Raw genomic sequence first — 24,516 nt, forward strand, 5'->3', positions numbered from 1 at the left:
ATCTTCTGTCCCTGTTCCCCTTTGACAGCAGGTGACCGGCACTGGCACCCAGTAGCATCAGTCCCTCATACGCTGGAATTTAGCTGCCAGGGGCCACCACTGCCCCAGGGCTGGTACCGGCAGTCCCGGGGCTGGCAGCGGTGCTGAGGGTGGCACTGGGCTCCAGGCTCTGCCCCAGCACTTCGGGGAGTCTGCAGGCTTCACCCTCTGCAGCTCAGCCACGCAGTCCTGACCCCTATCATCCCAGAGCAGAGAGGCTTAGACCGAGATAAACAGACTTGGCTGGTGAAAAAGGATGCTGTTACTGTAAAAAGAAGTGTAGAAAAGGGGAGTTTAACCTGCCAGCAGGCTGGGAAGAGGTTTGAGGTGAAGCCCTGGGGCTTCCCCTGCACCTCTCCTGGATTGACCCTTAATCCCACCCTGGGCACCAGCCCAGTCCTCACCAAGAGCTTCACAGCTCTGCTGGCAGCGTCTTCTCCCATTAGACTGCCGAGGTGCCTCACAGACGTGGTTAACGTGCAGCCCCTCGGAGCTCTGTGTGCACATACTCATTATTGGGATTTTATTTAAGTTCTGACAACGAGGCTTCACATTTGTGATCAGCCTGGTAGCTCCGCTGAGCAGCTGTGCTCATGGGCCAGGTGAGCCCATGCTGGGCCGTGATACGAAGAGGACTGAGCTCATGGGGAAGCAGAAGCTGGCTGTGTTTTCTCCTTAAAACCTGCACTCTTTACCAAAACCAGGGTCAGGTCTGTTGAGCTTTCAGGAGAAGATCTGCCATCTGCAGTTCCAGTCCTGAGCTGGTGCCTTCCACCATTAGCTGATTGTGTTAGTATTTACTGGAGTCAGCTGAGACTGAAATACCTTAATTAGCTGGAAACTCCCAGGATAAAAACCTCTCCCTGCTGCTGCTCCTGGGTTGCACCTTCATCGTCCTATGCACCTGGGTGCTTAGCTGATCTCTACAGGTAGGTGGTTTGGGGTGGTGGTCGTCGAGGGATGGGGTTTTCAGAGCTCTGGGAAGGTATTGCCTGTGCTGATTCCTCATCGCCCCAGGGAGGAGGATGGGGATGGGCCTGTGTGCTTTGGGGTGAGGCACTAGAAAATTTTTAGGTTCCAGGAAAAGTTTTAGGCACCCTCCAGGAGGAAACCCTTTCCAAGAAACAAATGTCTTTAGGCCTTAAAAGTGCAAAAATGGAGAGATGTTTCTTCATTAGGGGAGAATCAGAAGCATTTCACGTTTGTCCCAGCAGAGGTGCAACAGAGATGGGTCCCTGATCCTTTTTGCAGCTGAGTTTGCTCAGGGCACTTCCAAAACCAGCTTGTGTTTGAAAGACAGAGGGGAAACCTAAAGAAGAAGAGGCCTTCTGATAAAACACAAGTCTATAAATGGAGGCAGGTTAATCCAAGCCTAATTTCTAGGGTTTACACTTTTGTAATCCTTTTGATCCCTGGACGTCCACCTGCTTTGTGGGACTAATCTGTCCCTGCTCAGCAGCTGAGCTCTGATCTCACAATTTAATTTCACGACTATCCTGGATGTCCGCTCGCTTTGCTGGACGGGCCGGGGGAGCTGAAGAAAAGAAGTTTAAAAACAACAACAAAAGAAGTTTAAACTCCATCCAGCGTGTCCCGTTCCGGCAGCCCCCGACCCGGGGGCTCCGGGACCCTTTCGGGTGCGATGGGGAGGGAACCGGCGGGGCCGGGCCGGGGCAGCGGGGCCGTCCCTGGCCGGGGGGAGGCGGGGCCGGGCCGGGGGAGGCCGCGCAGCGCCGGGGGAGGCGCAGGGCGGCGGCGGAGGCAGCCGGGACGTGCACGGTACCGGGACCCGGGGGGGGGGGGGAGTGGGGCGCTCCCGGGGCTTGGCCCCCGGTCAGTGCCCCGGGGGTGGGGGTGGGTTGCAGCGGTCCCCGCCCCGGGGGCCGCCACGTCCTTCCCTCTCGGGGGTCCCGCCGGGGCCCGCAGCTCAGTCCCGCCCCGGGAGCGGGGAACCGACATGGTCGTTGCGGGCGGGGGGAGGTTGGGGAGCCCCAGCCCGGCTCCTGGTCGCTCCATCCGGCAGCGACCGCTCCAGGCCCCGAGGGCCGAGGGAGCCCAGAGGCCGTCCCGCAAGGGGCGGGGGGGGGGCTCGACGCCCCGGGGCAGCTCTCTGCGGGGCTCCGGTGGGCTCCGCTCAGCGCCCGGTGGCTGGGAATGAAGGTGCTGCCACTGTGATGGCAGCATGGGGCCATCTCCATCCCCTACAGCAGGGGACGAGGTGGCCCGGAGCCCACGTTCCCTCCAACAGCCATCACTGCTGTGAGCGGGTCCCACTGGGACCCCCAGGACCCCCATTTGCAGGGAGCCGAGGGGAGGGAGCATGGGCAGGCCCACGGTGGCTCCAGCGGGCCAAGAGCGGCTTGTGCTGAGCTCCCCAGCCAGCTTTGGCCAAGGACGGATGTGCGGAGAGCCCCGTCGCATCTAAAAGTGTCACGCTCTTGTCATGTTGGCTGTGGTGAAACGAGGGACATCTGGCACCCTTGGTCAGCCCCAAGCAGGGAGGTGATGCACTGCTCTTGTCCCTCAGATGTTGGCAGGGTGATGCCAGCTTGATCGTGGTTGTCTGCCAGCAGCGGGAGAGGTTTTTGGCAGCGTTTGTGGGCCAGGCCGTCTCAACAGGTTGCCCAAAGAGGAAGGGTGAGCTGGTGGGGCTGTGACAGGGGAACATGGGAGCAGGGGTGGATGAAGCCTCTCCTGCAGCCGTTCTCAGCACCCAGCTGCAACCGGCATCGTCTGCGGGTTTGGGGTTGGTCCTGCCCCTCACTGGGTGCCCACAGGGACGGGCTGAAGCCGGGATGCCCAAGGGTGAGGTCGGCTCTGGGGGATGCAGGGAGAGGAGATGGGGGAGGACAGCATTGCCAGCCAGGCTGAAGTGTGGGGGTCACCTGCTTATTTTGCCTGCAAATGCTGAAATAATGGGGGCCCCTGATGTTATTGAAGGGAAATTATGGCTGTTCTTCAGCTTGGTGGTCCGGCTGGAGGGTGAGGATGCCCCAGTTAGCCTGGGGGCAGCTGGGCTGCAACTTTGGCCACCTGAAGGGATGAGTGCAGCAGAGGGTTTGTCTCGGACCTGATGATAACAGCAGCCTGCCCTGGTGTGCAGGGGATGAGAGAGCAAGTGAAGAGGAGGAAATCGCCTGCTTCCAGCTTCTGACCAATAACCTCCATCGATCAGTGTCTAATAGAAACACAACGGCTCTTTCCAATGGGAAGTGGGCAGCTGCCTCCTCTCACATCATGAGATGCGAGATAAGGGCTGGCATTTTTTTCTCCTGTAATCGATGCTCTGTTTTGAGATGTTTGGAAATAACCTCACGAGGAATTTCCTTGTTGTAGAGCAGCACAACAGCATGCAAACAGCACCGGGGAGGGCAGCGGGGGCTCCGCGGCGCGCCGTGGGAGGTGATGCAAAACAAGTGGCACCACCGTTAAGCAACTTCCCGTCAGCAGGGCCCATCCACACTGCCCGGCCGGCCACATCTGAACTAAGTGTCACGCTCTTCTCATGCTTGCTGTGGTGAAACAAGGGAGATTTGGCATCCTTGGTCAGCCCCGAGCGGGGACGTGATGCTCTGCTTTTGTCCCTCAGGCACTGGCAGGGTGATGCCAGCTTGATCCAGAGCCATGTCCAGGTACCTGAAGCACTTCACAGTGGTGGGGGATGACCCTGTGCAGTGGAGCAACGACTACCAGAAATGGGAGGAGGAGGAGGACGAGAATGGGGAGAAGCAGCCAGATTCAGAGATCAAGGTGGAGCCGACCAGGAGCCATGTGTCCTTCCAGGACATGATGAAAAAGCTCTTCAGCTCCCACAGGTTTCAGGTGAGGCAGAACAAACCCAGGCTGAAGGGAAATGAGGGCGAGACTTTGCCAAAGCCATCTGTGATAGCAGAGCCGATGTAGGACAGAGCTCGTGACTGCTCGCTGCTCCTGCGAGAGCGGCTGCTGCCTCTGAGCTGGGCTTGTCCTGTCAGAAATGAGCCGCTCCACAGCAGGTGCAGGTGTTTCCTGAGCGGCGACAAGCCTCAGTGCACGCTCGTCACGGTGCTGGCAGAGGCACGTGCTCTCCCCTGGCTCAAGGTTCCCGAACCCCCCCCCCACACACACACACCAAGCAGTGGGAAATGGCTGGGTTTGGTGGGGAGCCAGGTGGTTTTGTGTGCATGAGACTTTGTAGGAATAACCCACTGACCAGGGGCTGCAGGAGTGGGAGTCCTGGGTGGGAGCAACAGAAAGCTCCATGAGACACAACCAGCCAAATCGGGGACGTGGGGCTTTGGGGCACACTTAGCTGAAGGCCGCATCGGCTCCTTTTGCCGATCTGTCCGTGCTGGGAGGGGGCTCATGTCAGTTCTTCTCCTCCAACAGATCCTGGTTGTCTGTTTGGTAATCCTGGATGCCTTGCTGGTTCTTGGGGAATTGCTTATGGACTTGAAAATCATCCGTCCGGACAAACATAATATAACCCCAAAGGTAAAATGCAGGGAAATGTCAACATGAACTGTGATATCCCTCTCTTTAGTGGTTCAAAGCCTGCTAAATAGGATGACTGGGCAAGGCAGGACCTGGACCTTCAGCCTTGCTGAGCCGGCAGTCACAGGCACACAGATGAAGGTCTTGCAGGGACTCGTGTGACAACCCTGCAGTGTGTGGGGCCAACCTGGCTCGGCTCATGCCGGTCCATGCAGCAGCCTCATGCTTCCTTGGGCTGCAGAAGAGCTGAATCGCTCTAACCATCCTTCTCCTGGTCCGGCTTACCCAAAGCCACTGGCTGCCACATGCTCGCTCTGGTTGTCCCTTAGAGCAGAAGAAAAGTCCCCAGCCCTTCTCCCTGTAGAGCCAAATTGGACATGCCCTTGAGTGCTGGAGGTTTTCCAGCCTGCCCTGCTTGTGTGCATGCAGGAGGGCTTCCTGGCCCTAAACTTGTGCTGTCTTTTCCCAGGTTTTCCACTACCTCTCACTCTCCATTTTAACCATCTTTCTGGTTGAGGTGGGGTTTAAAGTCTTTGTCTACCGCCGGGAGTTCTTCCACCACAAGTTTGAAGTGCTGGACGGCATCGTTGTTGTTGTGTCGTTCATCCTTGATGTTGTCCTCATCTTCCGAGAGCATGAGTTTGAAGCTGTTGGGCTCCTGATACTCCTGCGGCTGTGGCGGGTGGCCAGGATTATCAATGGTAGGTGTGTGCGGCTGATCAAGAGCTTTCCCTGGCGCGTGGGCTGGATTTGCTGACCTTACCTGAATTACCTGGGCTCACGTCTTTGTTCCCTTCTCAAAGCCATCTGCAGGACCCTGAGGTCTTGCTCTCCCAGCGAACTCATGTAGCTTTCATTGCCCATGTAGTTTTCATTGCTGGAACGTGGCCTTAATTAGTCTGTAATTTCTTTGGAGCAGCAATAATCTGCTGCTGGTGTTGGTGCGATGCCTTGGTGATGAGGGCACAGCAGCTGGCCTGGGCTAGCAGAGATGCCCAGCTCTCAGCATTGGCATGTTCCCCTAAAAACAACCTGTAACCTGTTCTCGCATCCCTCCCTCCTGGAAGGGGATGGCTCACATCTTAAGTTTGTGCTGTAGGATCCTTTTGGCAATGTTTTAAGAGAGGAGCAGGGTAAAACCCTGCCTTCCTGAATCTACTTCTATAGCAGAGTAGGTTTTACTGCTCTGACATTCTGCTGTGACTCTGTCATCCCCTCCAGGGATGCCACAGGGAATGTCCTGATCTCACTCTGGATCTTTCTTGCTTGGATTCAAAGGGCTCACTGTAAAAAGAGGAATATAAAGTCCCCAAATCAGGCTTTACCGACTCTGCTGTTGTAATTGTAAATTGTTGCAAATAGATGTAACTTCAGACACTTCTCGGGGAAGGAACTTTGGGATTCAAAAAAATGTGGCAATGGGATTATCCCCAATTCCTGCATGAAACCTCAGCCCAGGTACCATCTTGTGCCTGTGAGTGCTCTGTACTTGATGCAGCTCTAGGTCTTTTAGTTGGAATGAAAGGAAAGGATGGCTGGGGCTGTGTCTGTCACCTGCAGCCCCCCGCTTCTGTTTTGACAGGGAGAATGTGCCTGATTGGCGGCAGTGGCTGGGAAGAGGGAAGATGAGAGCAGCTTGTGGCTCTTTAGTTTGAAGGGAAAGTCAGAGAGAAACCAGATTCATGTGCAGCTGCATGAGCCACAGACACCTTGGGTCTACAGCAGAAAAACAGTATTGCATTTACAAGGAAATCCCCTTACCCTTGGGTGCTCCTGGTTTTCCCTCCAAGCTTTTCGCCATGCCTGCCCCAAGCTCGGGGTGTTGTGTGTCGAAGCCTAGGCATGCTTCACTGCCTTCAGTCACTGTTGATTGATAGGGACCGGGTCACAGGCAGGTGGGGACTGTTTGATGTTATCAATGCAAATAAGCAGCATTGCTGCTTTGTCTTCAGAGAAATTAACCCCCAAACCCCAAGCCTGCTGCCTGTAGCACAAGAAACACAGGCACGCATTGGTGCCTGCCTTTGTGCATGTTGTTCTGTCAGCAGCCAGAGGAGAGCTCTGTCGGGTAGGAAGAACGTGATGTTCTTGATGCTCTTACCAAGCTATTCCACTTCCCCCCCCAGAAAAGGGTGGGAAGAAAATGCCTTTACTGTGGGGGCTGAGTTCACATGTAATAACCTAACAATATTTCAGTAGAGAATTGACACCTCTGCTGTAAGGAGAAACTGCGTGCCCTTACTGTAGCCGTGCAAGGTGAAGCCAAAACCTTAAGGACCAGATGATGTGCCATGTCCTGCTCCAGCGGGTCGGAGCGATCGGCCCCAGGGGTGGACAAGGCTTGTGCCCCAGGCTGTGCTGTGCATTGCTGTTAGAGCAAGGCTCCTGACTACGTGAAACTGGCTAAAATGCAGCCCCTTGTGACAACAAAGCTGCCAGTTACATCCCCCCCGAGGTTCTGCCAAGGGAGTGAATTCAAATTCAGGATTTGAATGACAGCCTGACTGATTAATTCAGCTCAGAGGCCAGACTGCCTCTTCCCAGCAGAGTATTGGTATCTGAATCCCTGGGGTGGCTAATTTAAAACCCTCCTCATTAAGAAAAGCACTTGGGAACGGTGGTTTGAAGATGACAGAACCAGAGCTTGAGAGGAACATGTTTAACTCCTTGAATACAGACCCCATGTACTGTTAACCTCCTGCTAGCAGCTGTTTTACATTGTAAACCGAATCCACTGTGAATTGTTTCACAGGAATAATTCTATCGGTAAAGACCCGCTCTGAACAACAAGTGTCCAAGCTAAAGCAAGCAAACATGAAACTTGCAACAAAGGTTGAACAACTGGAACGCAGCTGTGTAGAGAAGGTAAGAAAACACTTTTCATTTAAGCAAGGTTTACCCACTGGCTGCTCCCCAGGACAAGCTGGCCTGGGATCCTTTTGCAAGGTTGCCACTGCCAGCTTGGTTTCTTCATCAGAAAGCTGTGTGGTAAGCTGGGCTGAAGAACCACAGCCTTGCCTGTTCTGCCTGTGCTTCCCTTAGCTGCTTGCTGCAAAGGGATGATGGCTACTTCTGTCCTACTTACTTTAGCCAGGTTGTCCTGTCTTACTGCAGCATGAGATATGTTTCAGCAGTGGGAAAATCTGTGGGAACCTGGGAAACTATTTTAAGGTAAGAGCTATATTAATGATTTGACTTTCATCTCTAACAGGAGCAAGAAATTGAGAAGCTTAACAAGATATTGAAACAGCATGGACTTGTCAGCGAGCAAAAATAGGAGGCCAGTTTTCTGAGGTGGGGAAGTCTGCCCTGCAGAGTGCAGTGTTGAAATCTACCAGTTTGACCTGAAAGGTTTTCCTGTCTCTTTGCTTTCTCTTGTATAGTGTTGTCTATAAACATTTTTCTATTTGACCACACTTTGATTAGATCTTGGGATTGCAAAAATAGTTTTGCTGGGAAATTAATCATGCGTACTCCCTGGAAACAGTGATTTCATAAGACCTGTCTTATACAGTTGTACAGGCAAAACTGCAAAATAATTTAATAAAGACACATCTTCACAAGCTATACAATGCCTGGAAGTACCACTTATTTTAAATAATTTCATTTTTCTGTGATAATGTCCTTTGTTTGCAACATATTGTAGAAACTTGCAGTACAAATGATAAGAACCCAGCCTGAAGAGGTCTTTTCTTCTCTACAAGCTGACTGTTCATCATTAGTACATCTCTTCTTTGCCAACCATTCTTTTCATATTGTTGGTAGCTTCCTCATTTCTGTTGCTGCTTGTGCCACGTTGTTATTTATATAACATTCATTTCAAAAATACCAATATACTGCTCCTTTAGTTGACAATCAAATCAGCACCAAAATAGAGGCAAACGTGTGCCATCTTATGTCAAACAATGCCTTGTTCTCAACATCAGATTTGAGTTCAGATACTGCATTCTCTCATCTCTTCTTCCATTTTAAGTGTTCATTTGCAGCCTGCTGGGCTATAAAGTTCTTTGTTTCCACAGTTCATAAATCAACACATTAAAAGAATTAGAATATATAAGAACAGATGTAGGCAAGTGGACTGCTGGGAACAGTTAGACTCCAGAAAAGCCATTAGAAAGCATATTCTAAAGGACCAGGCTGGTGTTTGAACACAACGTGAACTCTCAGGTACTAGAAGGTCCCTGTGGAGAGACTATTTTATAGTTGAAGAGTAGATTCAATAAGTGGGAATTTTGAAAGGTGTTGACTGTAGCAGGCATCTCCAATTGATTTCAGCCAGAGTCAGCTGGAAGGGTCATTGAGCTTTTCTGAAAGCATCACTTAACTGTTTGGATTTTTAAAGAAAGGTAATTAATTAGTGGTTTGGGAAAAATAGCTAGAAATAGGTGGCTTATTCATCTATGGAAACAGATAAAGCAGAGGCCTTATCTAATAGCACATGATTACTTTAATTGACAATTTAGCTCTGCTTTTCACAGAATAATGAAACCTAGTTTCCTATGGAGCTGTACTGTGTACCTGTGCTCTTCCCTTCCCTTTCTGCCTCCACACTGCTAGGCAGGCAGCTCAGACTAGTGCCAGTTTAGAGCATCCAATGTGCTGGAAGGCTGGTGGCTGTACATGTGCTGACTGGCTAGCTAGAGCCACCATCAAGTTCATACTGCAAACTTTTTTTTTCCTCTCAGCAGAGGCATAATTGGGAACTTTCCAATTAATGTGGGTTTTTTCTGCTGTAAAGCTTTTGAGAACCCTCACATGGGCTTACCCTTTCTCTCTTGGCCAATTCTAACCCAGTGTGTCTACAATTTAGAAGAAACTGATGGCCCATCACAGTGACTGGATAAACCTCACTTTGTTAGGAAATGGACTAAAAATCAGAGAAAGTAGAAATATGGCTTTTTTTTTTTTTAATGCATACTTACCTTAGACAAATGGAAAGAAAAAATCAAAGGGTAACTTGGCATTAATGGTGGGCCAAGCTTTATAGCCTGGCTCTGCAGGTGAAGAAATATCAGTGAAAACAACAGAACTTATTATAGGAATAGTCCTTTCCCTTCCTGAGGGAAGCTGCAATGAAAATACAAATGGTCATTAGCTTCAGTCTTCTCTTTGTATGACTACTTTGTTTGGACTGGGTTATATTTCCCACTGTTATTTGTAGTAAGGTGTTGGGGTTTTTGGTTTTTTTCATATACAGTTCCACATTTCTTTTCATGAATGATGTATAGATTTTTACTGAAGTGTGTTTTGGCAAGCAGCCCACAGTTGTGTTTGAGTTGGAAAAGAAACTGTTGTGTGCAATACATTCTAATATGAAGTGTTACCTTTATCTAAAGAGATTAACTGGGTCACTGTCGCACAGCTGATACCTAAGCAAAACAAACCATTTTTTAATCTTAAATCCTATAATTTGATTACATACCTGCTTTGCTGTGGCAGTAGTGATTGTTGCTGTAACATTCACTATTCTGGCTTGTGGATTGACTAGGGATCCATATTTAGTCCACTTCACTTCTATTTCAAGAGATACTGGTATTTGGCATGAGCTCTGAAAAGTGTTATAAATTCTCTCATTGTCTGACTGTACAAGAGTGACCACATTAATTATTCATCTTATTAAACTGGCAGAATGCCCCCAGAAAGCTCACTCCAGGAGGTTACCAGAGCAATTGTGCCATGCCTGTGCCCTGGACTGCTGCCTGTGCAGGCAGCACAGGTGCTTGCAGCCTTGGCTCAGGGCTGTCCCTGCAGTTTCTCCATAGGTGACAAACCGACTCTGTAACTGCACTTCAAGCAGGACTTTGGCTCTTAGTGATAGTGCTGAGCTGGCTCTTTTTAGTAGGAAGACTTATTTCAGTAATACTGCTGGGACAGTAGAAAATCATCCTTAACTCTGCCAGGGCAGAATTTTGAAGCCTACAATCTTAATTATTTTTAGGTACTGTCAGGTTTCTGGTTACAGAAATAATTCACTGTTTAGTTGCAAAAACATGCAAGAAACCTATATACAAGCTGTCATTGAGGGGGTGCTGTCATTCAGCATGTGCCAAGCAGCACCGCCTACCACCAATAGCAGGGACTGCACTGCATCGGGAAGAGAAGGGCTAGTCAGAAGAAGTTGCGAATAAATGTGGTGTTTGGCTCGTGATTTCTGTGCTTTAAAGGATTCTTGCTATCTTACTCGAACCTGGTGTAAAAGCACCAAGTAGAAACACTGATTCTGTTACTTCACTCTTTCAACCTTACCAGTTGTGTGCTTCATTCCATCTAAACAGCAAGAGACTAAATTGTGGCTAGAACTGGGTTGTTTTGTACCTAACGTGTTGTCCTGATCCATAACCGAGATGCCTGGATACCAGCCTGATTAAAAGTAAACTCTGTCCTCACAGCAAGAGTGAAACCCCTTGGTTTTTAATATTCCAGGAGGACTTTCCTCCAGTTTGTTTCTGAATTTTTTTTTCCCCATAGGTCTAGGAAGCCTAAGCTGATGCTGCAGTACAGGTACAGATCTTGGGAGAGAGGACAGTGAGAGTGAAGAGAGTGGTGGTAGTGGTGTAACTTTCACCTGTTCTGAGGTGTGGAGGTGAGTTATTGGCACCCAGTCGAGCACATCCTGGGCTTGAGAATTTCCAAATGAGGCCACATATTCAGGAAAGCTTTGTCCCTTCAGTAAATCTAAGAGGGTCTGAGTCAAGGGCTGGCATTTCATATCTGCTGTAATTCTTCCAGGAAAAAAAAAGATGAGTTAAAGCAAAATCCATTGGTTTGGCACAGTAATAATTTCTCCTTCCTCTCGTGCACTGTTCAAGCCTTCTGGCTACCATTGCTAATGTACACAATCTTTTCAAGAGAAAGACCATTTTTAATTAAATGACATTTCTAATAATTAAATGCTCTATTCCCAATACTCCTACAGCTGTATAAATGTCCCAGGACCTGAACAGATCCTAATGGAAAGGGTTGTCAGAGGGTTAAAAGCACTAAAAAAAAAAAAAGTCCTCTTACCGTAACTTACAGCCTGATATCATGTTATAACCAAATAATATTGGGGTTCTGGTTCCCTGTGCTGCCAGACAATCCTGGTTGGATGTACTTTGCAGAATGGTAAGTTGACTGTATTTGTTAGTATTCTGAATGATGCCAGATGTAACACACAGTTAAAGGAAAGTTCAATCCTAGATGTATATCATGAAGAAAGAATCCTTAATCATATCCTTAAAATATATCTGAAAATGCTATAATAGCTTAAGACTCCCTTGCACTGTGAAGAAGCACTGGAGCATACAATGAAGGTCTAAATCTACCTCACTAAAAAGTCCCAGAGGATTGCACTGAGGACCAAGTCACTCACTACTTCTAAAACATAGCCAAAAAAGCACACTTTTACTTTTGGTAAAGAACATATATATTTTATAGATGTCCATGCTAGAAAGTGTTTGTGAAGATGGACCAGAACAAGTGCTGCAAACAAAATTTCAACCGGGAAAGGATATCCTTGTGGCCGGAAGCCTGCTCTTATGGGCAGTCCAACAACATAACCAGGATTACCACTGAGAGGAACTGGCTTTGTATTTACCTACAATGCAAGTGTACAGTATTAGTTCTTATCCTGCACTGAAATAGTTGGAAAACACAGAAGTATTTCACTTATTTTAGGATTATTAACTGCCTTGAACAATGATAGTAGTTAAGGCTGCTCTGTAAGATTATAACAGCTCTCTAACAGAGCAGGCTTTGCTTTCACTGGATACAGAGTCACAAGATGACTCTTCTAAATGTGAAAAACAGACTTTGGAGACCTTTATTGCCCAGTTCTGAAATGCTGCCTCATTTGTGTATCCAGGGCAAGTTACATTTTACCTTGCTGCTAACAATTGTTCTGATTCAAGTTAGTAAGTTTTGTAATTAAATGTCTTTCAACAAGTCATCCATAACATCTCTAGCAGTTACCTGAGTAAAGCTGATTTCAAAGCTCTGCTGTATTGAAAGTACTTCTTTGTTAATTGCCCCCAAGACAAAAGAAGCAGCTGCTTCTATTATTTCTCCTGCATCTGTGTATGTAATGTGATAACTCACCTGAAAATTAAACATTTTAGCTATTAGAACAAATACATAAGAGTATGAAACTAGAAAAATGGAATTTAAAACTATGTAAGGATTGTTTTCTTTCTTCCTTGCTTGAGAAACACTCAGCTACATGGTAGAGATATACTATATCCTCTAGAGGCTGGAGCCTCTTCAAAACTGACTTCTTGATCTAAGCATAAGCCCAATGTTCATCTATTTAAGACAGAAAGATGAGACGATGTGTACTGTGTATTCTTCTGTGTCTGCCACCACTGTGCATGAAGTCATCTTCTCCAAGCATAATGTAGATTCTAAACTCATGTTATTGTCTGTTATGTCATATACACACAGTACTAATAGAAAAGGATTTTATCCTGTCTCCATGTTATGTTGCATATAGTTATTATTTTGTTGCAAAACATTCTCTTTTATCCCAAAGTCAGTTCTTCTCCTGTTGCATTTGCTTTGGAGATGTCACAATATATGGAAACTGTGCAAGGCCTTTCTCACATCTTTGCAATTTGTGAATCAGAAGTGATTTGATGCATACAGGCTTTCCATCAAACGTGAGGAGGAAAAGAAGTCATACCTACCCCAAAAACTATATTTATGCACAGTTCATCCAAAATCAAAGGGAGCCTGAGGACATCACTACCATTAAGTAAAGTCCGCATTCCATTCAGAGACTGGACAACTATGGACTGGACAGTAATGTTAACCTGAAAAACAAATTCATATCATTTCTGAATTTTGTCTGTAATTATTTTTGGCTTTTTCTGTATCATCATATTTGTGACTGTTCAGGGTTCTGTTCCACAGGGAGAGCAGTCAATCCTCTGAACAATGGCTATGTTAGATGTATTGCTGAAGTTCAACAAAAGGTTCTATTTTTAAGTAACTAAAGTTAGCTAAGAGAGTCTGGAGTTGGGGGGAATGCGTCAGGCTTAAATGTTTGCAGGTAGCATATTATCTTGGAGTTGCTAAGTATCATTACCAATAGAAAATTATAGAAATTTTTAAATTTAAAGATTAAGGATGAAGTCCCTGTTCTGATGAAGTCAGTGAAAAACTCCCACTGACTATAACCGAGTAAGAACCTTGCCCCCAGCTCTTCCAACTAAGTTAGAAGGATACTTACCATCTGACTTGATTTGGGCACCTAGAGAAGAATAAAAGAACAAATTCAAACAGCAGCAAAGGTATGACCTATTACAAGTCGCAGTTAAGTAAAGCAGTTAAAGCTTAACTGCTTTGCCTATTTAACTCTAGCATTACAATAATTTTTACATTGTGGAAGTGATTGGATATACACTACAGTATCCAGGTAGTGTGAAAATAGTAGGCAAAAATCTTATAGTCCAATCCTCTTCTTCCCCTGACAGTAACTGGAAAATTTCTTAGTGACTTCCATCAGTTTTCCATCAGGCCTAGCTTAGGCTATGTTCCCAATAAACATACGGTACATTCAATAAGTAGTAGATGAATCTAGGGTCTCACTTGGACACTCTATTTGCAACTCAGAACTAAGAAACACTGAAAAAGATTACTTGCATTGGAAAAGTGGCCTGAAAAAGGCATCTCAGTTTGGCATGACTGTTGCTGTGCATCATAGTGTTTGACCTATTGAGGGCATCAGAGAACATTGTTCCTATTGCAGATCCATGCAAAAACACTTGTAACTATTCATAGTCTGCCAGTTTAGGAAGTCTGCCAGGCTGTTCGTACCCAAAGATATGAAGAGCTTTTGTTGTCCCGTTCTGATGGTAATGAGTCCATAATTTCATCATCTCTAAACAAAGAAATGAGATGCAAGTATCCCTCTTGTTATACAGCATGTGGATAGGCACCATTGCCCCACTGGAAAATTTCCACCAAATTTTCATGGAAAGGCAGAAATGTCAGACCAAGGTCATCACTCAGACCTGCAAAATACTCACATAGAGCACCATTTTGTCTAAAGTTTTATTTTTGTGACTTTCCAATGAGTGTTTGATTCACATCTTTGGGAAGGAACCAAAAATTGGACTCTGAGCATGAAGCGAGTTCTGCAGAATTATGACAGGATAGAGAGGCCAGTCTGCCCATCTAATGTCATGGCAGAGAACACATTCCTATGAGCTGCAGACCTGAAGGTGGTGCAGGTAAAGTCTGTCACATGCTGTCACTTATTTATAGCAGCATCCTGAGGTACAGCTCAGCCATCAGAATCAGCTGTATGAATAAAAGTGCTTGTAAAGATTAGACTCGTCCTTCAAGGAAGCACAATGTTTCTGAGTAGGGTAGAAGGAACAATCACCACTCCTAAAATTCTATTTATCTGTGGCTGGGGTGATGGATTGTTTCTGAAGGTCACCAGCAGACAGCACTCCAGCCTTGCTGCTGCCTCTCACTGATTCATCTTCCCACCAGCGAGGGAGGCAAGCACAAGCAGGCAGCAGCGCACTGCTTTGGCAGCTAGACAGTACATGCCAACTGTGGTGTGAAGCATCACGTTATGACTATCTTGGTAGGAGGTTCCAAGCATCCCCGATGGTCCTTGGCTCTGCTGGACAGAGCAGGGTAGAGAGCAGAGATGAACTGCAACAATTACCAAGACCTTCATATCACTCAAATTGTCCAGCCTGGCAGTGAGTATGGGCTCATAATGATCGGGTTTCCCTGAAGGAACTGCTGTACCAGTCCTCTTCCCCGGGGCTCCCAGCAAGCCTCCCTGGGCTGATGTGTTTTGCTATTTCTTTTGCCAGCAGCTCCACCTGCTGGCACCGGAAAGGCTCCCTGCTCTGCCCTGTGACCATCGTGTCCCCAGTACCAAGTCGCTTTTCTATTGTCACATCCCATCTTCAGCTCCCTTTGGGAGGGGGAACTTCCTACAGACCATCTCTAGCATCTACTCAGCCTTCTCCAGTTCTTGCATCTAATCCTTCCTGAACGTCCAATGTACTTTGGACAGAAATCTGACCCCTCCTAAGCTGGGCCATTGTAATTGGCAAGCAGCACATGGGTAATGTGTAACGTACTGTTCTAGCGAGGAAGGGGAATTAATCTTTTAATTCAAAAACATTCAGCTGCTTGGAGCCTGTCCTGAGGCATGCTTTTTCTTTTCTGGTTCTGCAGCTGCCAAGAACTCTAATTCCGGGTGCACATGGAAACACTCTAAGCCCTTCTGAGACAGAGTTTTCTCTACCTCTTCCACAGTGGAATGATCAAAAGCTAATATCTGTGAGGAATCCTTTGCTGATTTCAACGAGGTCCTCAAAGATCAGGAGAATGATCCCACCTGTGAGAATGTGAACTACTTAGTGGGCTTTTCTTCACTGTAGATAGCTTTGGAATCTGTGAGGACACTGGAAGGGGTCTTTAAGCAGTCAGTCATTGAAGAGTACTAATTAAATTAATTTAAATAATTACATAAATTAAAAACATTTTAATGGGGGAGAGTATGGTGTTTCTTGATGACCTTCAGCTTCTGGAAGGAACTATCAGGTTAAGGTATTATGTATTTAAGTTTCAATTTTGCATGCGTGATTTCTTTGTCTTCCTCAATATCTGTAAAGGGGATTTATTTATACATAAGACATCATCCTCCAGTTCAAAAAGGAATGAAAAAGTAAGCTTAGCTTTGAAAAATAACCACAGACTGGATTTGGTAGTAGGCTGGATACAAACAAATTTGCTCTCGGTAGGGTAAAAGGTCATGCTCATTGAGGAGTGTAAGGAAGGCTTAGCATGCATGTGCAATGCCTCACTATTAAAAATTGAGGCTTGTAACAAAGGTATATATGCAGAGGATTAAACCTTGGAGGTTCTTCTTTAAACACAAAGGTTTACCAGCTCTTTAAACCCCAGACTTCTTAGAATTATGCAGTCTTGTAATAGGCTTCTTGGAAAAGCTTGAACATGCACAAAAGCATAAAACTGCTACCATTGCAGTAAGCGCTAGCTCAGTGACACAAGCTTGTCTCTTCAAGACCATTATTTTTGTTGACTAAGCAGAGAACAGTAAATGCTTCTGTTACCAAAGCTTGAAGTAAAAACATTTCCAAAGGTTTTCTGTGTAAAAGTCTGTTGCATAGGGAGATTTTTTTTTCCCAACCCACAATTCAAAAATCAAAATAAAACACCATATCCTTTAGTAAATAGAAGTTACTTAATTCTGGAGATGCAAAAAGATATGTAATATCAATGGTCAGCTATATGACTGTTTCAAATCATACTTACTGCTAAAATGCTGGAGTTGATATAGAACAGCATGCTAACTGCTTGAATGTTGCCACATTTTTCCACACTTACTGATCTAGTGCATTTTGTAGCCTGGTTTACTAAAAACCCTGGAAAAAAGTCACAAAGTATTACCAAATGAAATTAAAGAGTAATTATGAAAAGCAGAAATAAAAAACAACATAAAAACCTCAAGTATAAGCAAAAGCGAAAGTAAACAGTTTCTCTTGCAGATAAAGTTTTATGTGAGCTATAAAGAATGATACTTTCTTAGATTCTCCAAAACCGCTATGAGACAAAATATCACTCCTTAACAATAGAAGCTTAATAAAAGCTAGAAGATTTATGATTTCATTTTTGAGATCTCAGAAGATTTTTTTTCTTTCACAAGAGACTTCCATTTTCCTATGGTCATCATCATGATTGTTATTATACCGTATTTAGAAATAACAGTGAGTTTTGGAAAATGCAGATGTGTGTATTTGGTTGTGGATTCTTTTTGGTTGGGTTTTTTTTCCCCTCCCTCCCCATCTGCAGATTTTCAGGAAACTGGGTGAAAGGTTAAAATGTAGGGCTCAAGCCTGCAAGTCTGACTTGACTTGCATTCAGGCTGTGAAAGGAACCTCATTATACCAGAGGGACATCTTACAAAGGTTGCCCAGTTAGGTCTTGCTTTGCCTCTTCCCTCATGGTGCCACCCTTATACTATTTTATTAAATCAATTATGCCAAATAGGATGTCTTATTGTTGGATAAACAACCCACTAACAAGACTCTCAAGGATTTACATATCTAACTTTGAATGTTTAATATAGATGCAATGCAAATTCCAATCTATGTCCAAAAAAACCCCAGAGAAACAGAAGCTATTTGAAAAACATTTGTTCATGAATCTTTATCTGATTCTACATTTGTATGTGTGCCAATTTACTGACTGATTAAGCTCAAGTCAGAGCAGAATACTCTAAAGCAAATAAATTGGAATTCAAATGCATTTTCTAACCTGCAGGATTCACATCAGAGCACCAAGAGGAGACAACAGGACTAGGTAGTCTTAGAAATGCATCCACTGTCTGTATAGGAACACCATACTGCCAAATAAAACAACGTATTCAAGTATATAGGTGTGTTTCAGTTCATGGAAACTTTTAAAGCATTTGTATTATTAACAATAAATCTGAATAAAAGAAGTACTTATTTCCACTATCTCTGTCAATACTGTATACTACTTTGTGCATCAATTCTTAAGCCACTGCTAACAGCTCTATGTTTACAATCGCAAAACAGCTACTTATTTTTCAAAGAACTTAAAAATCTAGTTCACTTTTTAAGTAAGCTAACACAAAACGCTACACTTCTTATTTTTACATTTCTATATTTAAAGACCAAAATAAAGTTTGTCTTTTCCAGAAGAACTGCATTTTTTTTTTAAAGTAGATGCAAACAATGCTCACTTGTGCTTTTATGGAACAATCTAATACTAATCGAATCAGATAATTATTTACCTTGTATCTGTAAGTTTCATTTGCATCAGAAGGATTTTGAGCATCTGTGTTCATATTCCAGCTGTCAGGCTCAGCACTGAAGGAAGCACTTCCAAACTGTTTAAGCAACTGATCAAAAGTTTCAGAAGTAGGCATTTCAGGGGAACTGAAGGACAGTGCTTGTTTATCTGTCAAAACATTTTAAAGAATGAGATAACTTTTAGGATAAATTAAACAGAAACAGTATTTAGTAACAGTTTTTCCATCTGGAGCTGTTGAAGACTCAGTTACAGAAAAATATCAACGCAACTTTTCTTTAAGAAAAGCTTTCTCTTTTCTTTAAGAGAAAAGCTAGGTGGTATCTTAATTCATCATTTCACCCAGATCCATGAAAGCACAAACTTAAAATTAAGGAAAGAGGTAAGTCCCTTTCCTTCAAAATCATGTTTTCTAACAGCATATGTTCCAAAACAAAGACATGCCAATTAGTGTCTACAGTTTCCATGCTAAGTATTCAGATGACTACTACACAGTCATAATTAAATTAAGAGGACATAGTACTGATCAATTCTTACTTCCCTGTAAGTCACTTCAAAGCTGGGCATAAAGGATTTGTACCACTGGTGACTATTACATAGTTACAGTAACAGATTGGGAAGGAGTCAGTTTTCCATGAAACAACTTTAAATGTGATTTATTGAGGATGCTAAATTCTTTAAAAAAAAAAAACCAGAACCAAAAAAACTTTTTTTTTTTCCAGCAAAGACGACTAAGAGAGTATGAGATGTTTTAACTTCATAGTTTCACAAGTGAAAAGATTACAACATACAGACTGTGAGCATACAGAATAACCAGTTTTCTGACAGGTTACTTTTAATTTTAGTCTGTTTCTGGTACCTAAGGAGCTTATAAAAATAACAGCACAATGCTTAATATTGGCAACAACTCTACTTACAATTTGTAGCATGAATGCAGAAAACACTGGGATTGACTTGGTCAATTAATTTAAATATCCTTTCTGGTGGGTCTGCTTCAACATCAAGTGAATATATAGCAGCTTTCTGACTACAAAGACGGCTGTCACCTCTGCAAACAATGATAATAAAATCAGTGATCCATTAGAAGTTAGTATTGACCATATTGTAAAGTTCTCTTCATGTATTGAGGCAGCATCAAAATAGGACTAAAGAGATAACTCTTTTTAACACAATTAGTATAAGTGTGCCTCCTTATAAGGTTATATTGTTTTACGCTGTGTGCTTAGTAATAAATAAAAGAATTCTCCAACTTATTTTATCTAGCAGAGGAAACTGTGTGAGCAGCAACATGAAGAAAGATAAGAGACAGACCAGGGCGAAGGGAAGAGCCTGACAATAATAATATTAGGGCTAAAATGACAGGTTGGATGGGATCCAGATGGTGTGAGACACCACAAATGCAGGGTGCTCCAGAGGCTATACAGGGCTCAGAAGCACTTTTATGTATACAACACAAGTGGGAAGTATGACCTTTAGGTTAACATGATGGCATGCAGACCAGAAAAAAAGTCAGTTTCATGAATATTGGAATAATATTCACTTTGGGGGTGGGAGAGCAGGAAAAAGTCCTGCTTGAGAGGCACGTAAAAGAAATGGCAGAGTGAGAAACGGGCAGGTGAAATAACCCATCCAATCTAGAAAAAGTATTTGTGCTGTGGGTTCATCAACACCAGCCCAGAACTGCAGTAGGCTGCACAGCAAATGTGCCAGTTCAGAGCCTGAAGAATACTGGTATGTCCTACATACTAGAAATACAAGATGATGGTCCCTGTGAAACTGGTACTTAGGCAGGGTTAAAGCAGTCAAGGACAGATATTGAAGAAGTGAAATGACTTTTAGAAATGACTTAAGCATGGAGTTGAACTTTTCCATGAGGTGAACCATTTGTTAGCATGATCACATCATAAATCAAACACCCTTTCCCCATTGTTTCAGAGACCACATAGCCTCTCACATGTGATCAAACCCTTTCAGTAACTAACTGTATATATGTATATAAATCTAGATGTGTAAACGAGATTCACAATACTTGCAGTCATTGAAAATCCCATGGATTTTCATGCAAAATGAACGTTTTACACAAAAGAATTTGGGGAAAGAAACACAACTTCATTTTATGCATTTCTAGTTGACAAAAACAGAATAGTCACCTGAGACAATTGAACTGTCACTCTGGAAGGTGCTGATTAGACCTTTCTGATATATATTAATATCTATAAATGGGTAGCAGTAGTCATTGTGTGCAAGAACAATAAGAAACCACAGTCTGGGATGACTGCTAATTCAAATTTCAAAGCACCAAGAACAACCCCCAGTGTTCAGATTGGCATAATTTATGCAGAAGGTAGGTTGAAGAGCTGTACTTACTGTTCTGAGAAGTCACCAAGAGATTTTTTACATTACAATTTCAAAGTGAGCTTTCTTAACTCCTTTTTGAGAAGATGAAATTGGGTGAAGGTGTTTTCAGATAAACTAAATAGCAAAGAAACAACTATCGGCATTACTTTATTGATTTAATGTTACATTTTACTGTTTGTAGAGTGACAGACTGGCAGTGAGGCGGCAGGTTGGGATGCTGACTTGTAAAACTTAGGATCAGAATGATGCTCACACTACTTCATTAAACCCTGAATTGATCAAGTTTCTACCTGATATCACAAACCGTAATGAAAGAGGTTACTGATAAATTGCTGATGACCTATGGAGGTGGCCAGATGGTCCCATGGTATCAGCTTTCTTAAATTCCAGACACCGCATTATATTGATGAAAGCCTGAAAGTGCATTATTCTTCCCCCAACAGATGGCATCGCCGCCTAAGAGCCCATAGACCGTAGCACAGTGAAAGAGGAGAAAAGCAAGGTGCGCGAGTTTAGAAAAGAGGGAGTAAGTGAATAAGAAACTGCGATGGGAGGCCACTTTGCTGTTCTGCCTGGTTGGGACCAAAAGTTTACAGGCCTAGTGCAGGAAGGACTGGTGAAATGGTAGGCAGGAGTTAGGAGGGGAGGGGGGATAGGGGTTAGGAATTGCTAAGAGGAGAGGATAGAGCCCTTACAAATGCATGCAGCAAATAAAACAGGATTTTTTATTTCATATAGCTATTTATCCACTTACGTGACAATAGGAACTGAGCATGTAGTGAAGAGACTGAAATCTGCTGCACTGCAATCAGGGTCACAGCAGCAATTTACATCACACTGTGCCACCAACAGATCACAAACACACAGCTTGGCAACTGGAGGAGAGATTTAAATTAGAATTAGAATTGGAACTTTACACATTACAGCATGTTCCCTAACACTTTCATCTTTCACCCCGCCTTATTTTTGACAATGGTCAAAAGTCTATATCCAAATTCATGTGTGTTTTTTTTTTAAAGTCATTTTTAAAAGTCATCTTTTCTGCTACTTAGCAAATCTAATTGGAACACAATAACAAAACCAAGGGCATACTAAAATCTGATTATGTGATCCCTGTGAAATCAAAAAAAAGCAACTTGATTTAATAGGAATTTTGAAGGTATGAAAATATACTCAGCCCTGCAGAGGGGGAAAAAAAAAAAGAGATACAAACAAGGTATGCTTATGGGCTTGTTTCACCTTATTGGGGAAAAAAAAAAAAAGAAACATTTTGATAGAGCAGTGAGATGCAAGCTTACAAGTATTGAGCATGTCCCAGGGTCCAGTAATATATTTTTCTGATGTACCAACATAACCATAGTTGACTTCTTTGAAATTGCTTTTTCTTCCTGTCTTTAGATACTGTGAAATACTATAATAATACAGAAAGTAATTGCTAGCAATACTGTAAACTGTCTTGATAAAATACATTTGGCAACTCCTTAAAGCATTCTTAGTTTTTGAAGTTTATAAATTGAAAGAACAGATATTACTCTACTGAACTGTTTTTGAGACCTGCTGTTCTGTAATAAATCTAGAGTTAAATATAGTACAGAATGAAGAAAATTAAGACCACTGCTCCGTAGGCAAGACATTCAAAGAATACTCATTTTCATAACTAGCACTTCTTTTATTTCAACTTGAGTGTTGCCCATTTCTCTATGGCCTCCTGGATGTTCTCTGACCACCTGAACAGTATCCAGCTATTTCCTGGAATCTCTGAAGTTCTGACTGTTCTGTTAGCTGAGTTTAGCACTGGAATCCTTAACTCACCTTGTAAACAAAAGAAGTTTAAACATGGATGATTAGATTGCAAGGTTATGTCTCCAAGATCAGGGATTTAAGTCTCTTTTCCCTAAGGAGGTATGCACTGGGATTAATTTGGCAAGTAATCTAGGGAAACTGAACCGATGGCAACAACACTGGGAAAACAAAAGTTAAATAAAAGCATACCTGCCAATTAGAAGACAGTGGGAAACACCTTCTGATAGCACAATAACAAAAATTTGTGATGTATATTGCCATAGCACCGCTATATATCCACAGAGCTGAGGCAGAGTTCGGAGTCTCAGGGCAAACTGTGTGTGCAGCCAGCTCAGGGTATAAGCGGAGATCTCCAAGAACGTACAGGGTGAGCCTGGGTCTCCTCTGCAAGGCCAGGCTCTGCCCTGTGGGCTCAGAGGAGGGTGCTGGGTGGGCAGGAGAGCCTGCCCTCCCTCAGCGTCGACTCACAGGACTATGCGTGCTAGGATCAGCATGCCCAGTACCCGAAGGCCGTATAGGGCTTGATGGGCCTGCCTTTCTGAGGAGGCTCCAAGTCTTGGCTGGAGTGGGGTGCTGCTAGAGAGGGGTGCTCAGAGCAGCACTGCAGCACAGCCCCGGTAAATGCCCAGGGAGAAGCAGGGCAGCTGCCCCGCAGGTTTGTCCTAGCCCTGGACGGCTGCAATGGGAGCCGGAGGGGGGCCAAGGACCCAGTGACGACAGGAGACCTGAGAGAAGCCTTGAGTGGGGCTTCCCTTGGCCCGGGAAGAGCTGCCCGTGCCCCGCAGCCGCAGCCCCCGCCCCGCAGCGTCCCGCAGCGTCCTACCGGACACCCACCGTCCGTGACCGGGGCCGGCCTGCTGCGGGTCCGCGCCCGGGCGGCAGCGCGGATCTCCGGTGGCGCCGCGGGACTCGCCGAGCTAGCTGCGAGCTCCACGCTCGGCTCTGCTGCTCTGAGCGGCAGCAGGAGGAAGAAAACGGCTCCGAGCCTCAGCGCCGCCGCCATGGCCGCCGCTCCCGGGCCGCCCGTAGCAACGGCGCGGTTACTAGGGAGCGCGGAGCATCACGGGAAGGGCGTGTTCCTCCCCTCCCCGAGGCATCACGGGAAGCAAGGGTGTCCGCGGGCGCGGGGCATGACGGGAGGGGGGTGGTGCACCCCTGGCGCCATGGCGGGCGAGGAGGGGAGGTCGGTCCTTGGCGAGGCAGCGTTGCGGCCGTGTCTGGCTGTCATCTCCCGCCACCCTCGGCCTCCCTCAGCGCGGGGAGACTTGGGGTGAGGCCACACACTGGGCCTTTGGCTGGACGTGGCCTCCCGTGAGGCCGCCCCTCTTGCCTCATGGCTGCCATCATGGTGGTCTCAGGCGTCAGCTTGTACCACCCAGCCCCTTCAGAAACAGCCCAGCACGGCGGTGATCTGGGCATCAGTGGCCCTTCAGTACGAAGCCAAGGGCACTAGGGCAAGGTTTAAGATGTAAGAAGCAACCTAAGTGTAAGCTGCGTATGTGGTTTGGGCAAAAATGCTATTGGAAGGCCGTACGCAAAAAAACGTGGGGAATGGCCCCTTGTGAGCTATAAAATCCTATGTTTAGCATATTTTTGCAACTTTGATCCTAGTAATCTGCTTTTCTTCAACTAATTTTGAAAGTCTTACTGATTTCTTTCTCCTTTTGAAAATGCCATGGGTCCTTAATGCTCAGTGTGTGTGTTCCTTAATTGAGTTTGTTAGTAATCTTGCAATATATACAGGTAGTTTTATACTAATTTGGAAAAACTGACCTAGAGAGTGACTAAATGATCATGGTTCCTTATAGTTATCTTACAAATGTTAACATCCAGGCTTCAGTTCCAACCAAGAGACGACTTTTTAAAATTGAAGTTTGTGTTCTGCATTATCTGATCAAAAGCAACTTTACAATGTTTGTTCCTGCATCAAACTGACAAGTACATTGTTAGACAGCATTTCTTATTTTTCTGACCAGGTTCATTCCTATCGTCTTGAAGGGAAGCTGACAAAAGCTTTAAGACCACAAGAGGCCACGT

The 24,516-nt window shown here is 45.0% G+C and overlaps 2 protein-coding genes across 4 annotated transcripts; one reads left to right on the forward strand and one right to left on the reverse strand.

Moving 5' to 3' along the window:
* The first annotated feature begins 1,726 nt into the window (after positions 1-1,726).
* On the forward strand, positions 1,727-8,075 carry HVCN1 (hydrogen voltage gated channel 1). The gene is made up of 6 exons (XM_052796758.1): positions 1,727-1,818; positions 3,629-3,861; positions 4,408-4,512; positions 4,982-5,213; positions 7,265-7,377; positions 7,724-8,075. The coding sequence occupies exons 2-6, from the start codon at positions 3,664-3,666 to the stop codon at positions 7,787-7,789; spliced, it is 714 nt and encodes a 237-aa protein (XP_052652718.1). The 5' UTR covers positions 1,727-1,818; positions 3,629-3,663; the 3' UTR covers positions 7,790-8,075.
* On the reverse strand, positions 8,027-23,536 carry TCTN1 (tectonic family member 1). Of its 3 annotated transcripts, none has more exons than XM_052796757.1 (15): positions 23,314-23,536; positions 21,431-21,551; positions 19,236-19,366; positions 18,302-18,468; positions 17,800-17,887; positions 16,798-16,907; positions 13,718-13,738; positions 13,173-13,298; positions 12,463-12,588; positions 12,004-12,088; positions 11,518-11,656; positions 11,078-11,234; positions 9,935-10,060; positions 9,435-9,579; positions 8,027-8,704 (listed from the first exon to the last, which is right to left on the reverse strand). In XM_052796757.1, the coding sequence occupies exons 1-14, from the start codon at positions 23,480-23,482 to the stop codon at positions 9,436-9,438; spliced, it is 1,710 nt and encodes a 569-aa protein (XP_052652717.1). In that variant the 5' UTR covers positions 23,483-23,536; the 3' UTR covers positions 8,027-8,704; position 9,435. The 3 variants fall into 3 exon arrangements, with proteins under 3 accessions (XP_052652717.1, XP_052652715.1, XP_052652716.1); XM_052796755.1 differs by having other exon boundaries at positions 8,027-8,836; XM_052796756.1 differs by having other exon boundaries at positions 8,027-9,579.
* Between the last annotated feature and the right edge of the window lie 980 nt (positions 23,537-24,516).

Source organism: Harpia harpyja, chromosome 9, assembly GCF_026419915.1.
Source record: "Harpia harpyja isolate bHarHar1 chromosome 9, bHarHar1 primary haplotype, whole genome shotgun sequence".
Taxonomy (NCBI): Eukaryota; Metazoa; Chordata; class Aves; order Accipitriformes; family Accipitridae; genus Harpia; species Harpia harpyja.

Bases quoted from the DNA above. Each gene is read 5' to 3' on its own strand.
- HVCN1 (XM_052796758.1), top strand. From the start codon at position 3,664: ATGTCCAGGTACCTGAAGCACTTCACAGTGGTGGGGGATGACCCTGTG. The intron at 4,513-4,981 runs GTAAAATGCAGG...GTCTTTTCCCAG, and splicing joins AACATAATATAACCCCAAAG to GTTTTCCACTACCTCTCACT. The intron at 7,378-7,723 runs GTAAGAAAACAC...CATCTCTAACAG, and splicing joins AACGCAGCTGTGTAGAGAAG to GAGCAAGAAATTGAGAAGCT.
- TCTN1 (XM_052796757.1), bottom strand. From the start codon at position 23,482: ATGGCGGCGGCGCTGAGGCTCGGAGCCGTTTTCTTCCTCCTGCTGCCG. The intron at 21,552-23,313 runs GTGGGTGTCCGG...TCTCTCCTCCAG, and splicing joins GCCGGCCCCGGTCACGGACG to TTGCCAAGCTGTGTGTTTGT. The intron at 9,580-9,934 runs GTATGTAATCAA...TTTTCATTGCAG, and splicing joins CTACTGCCACAGCAAAGCAG to CTTCCCTCAGGAAGGGAAAG.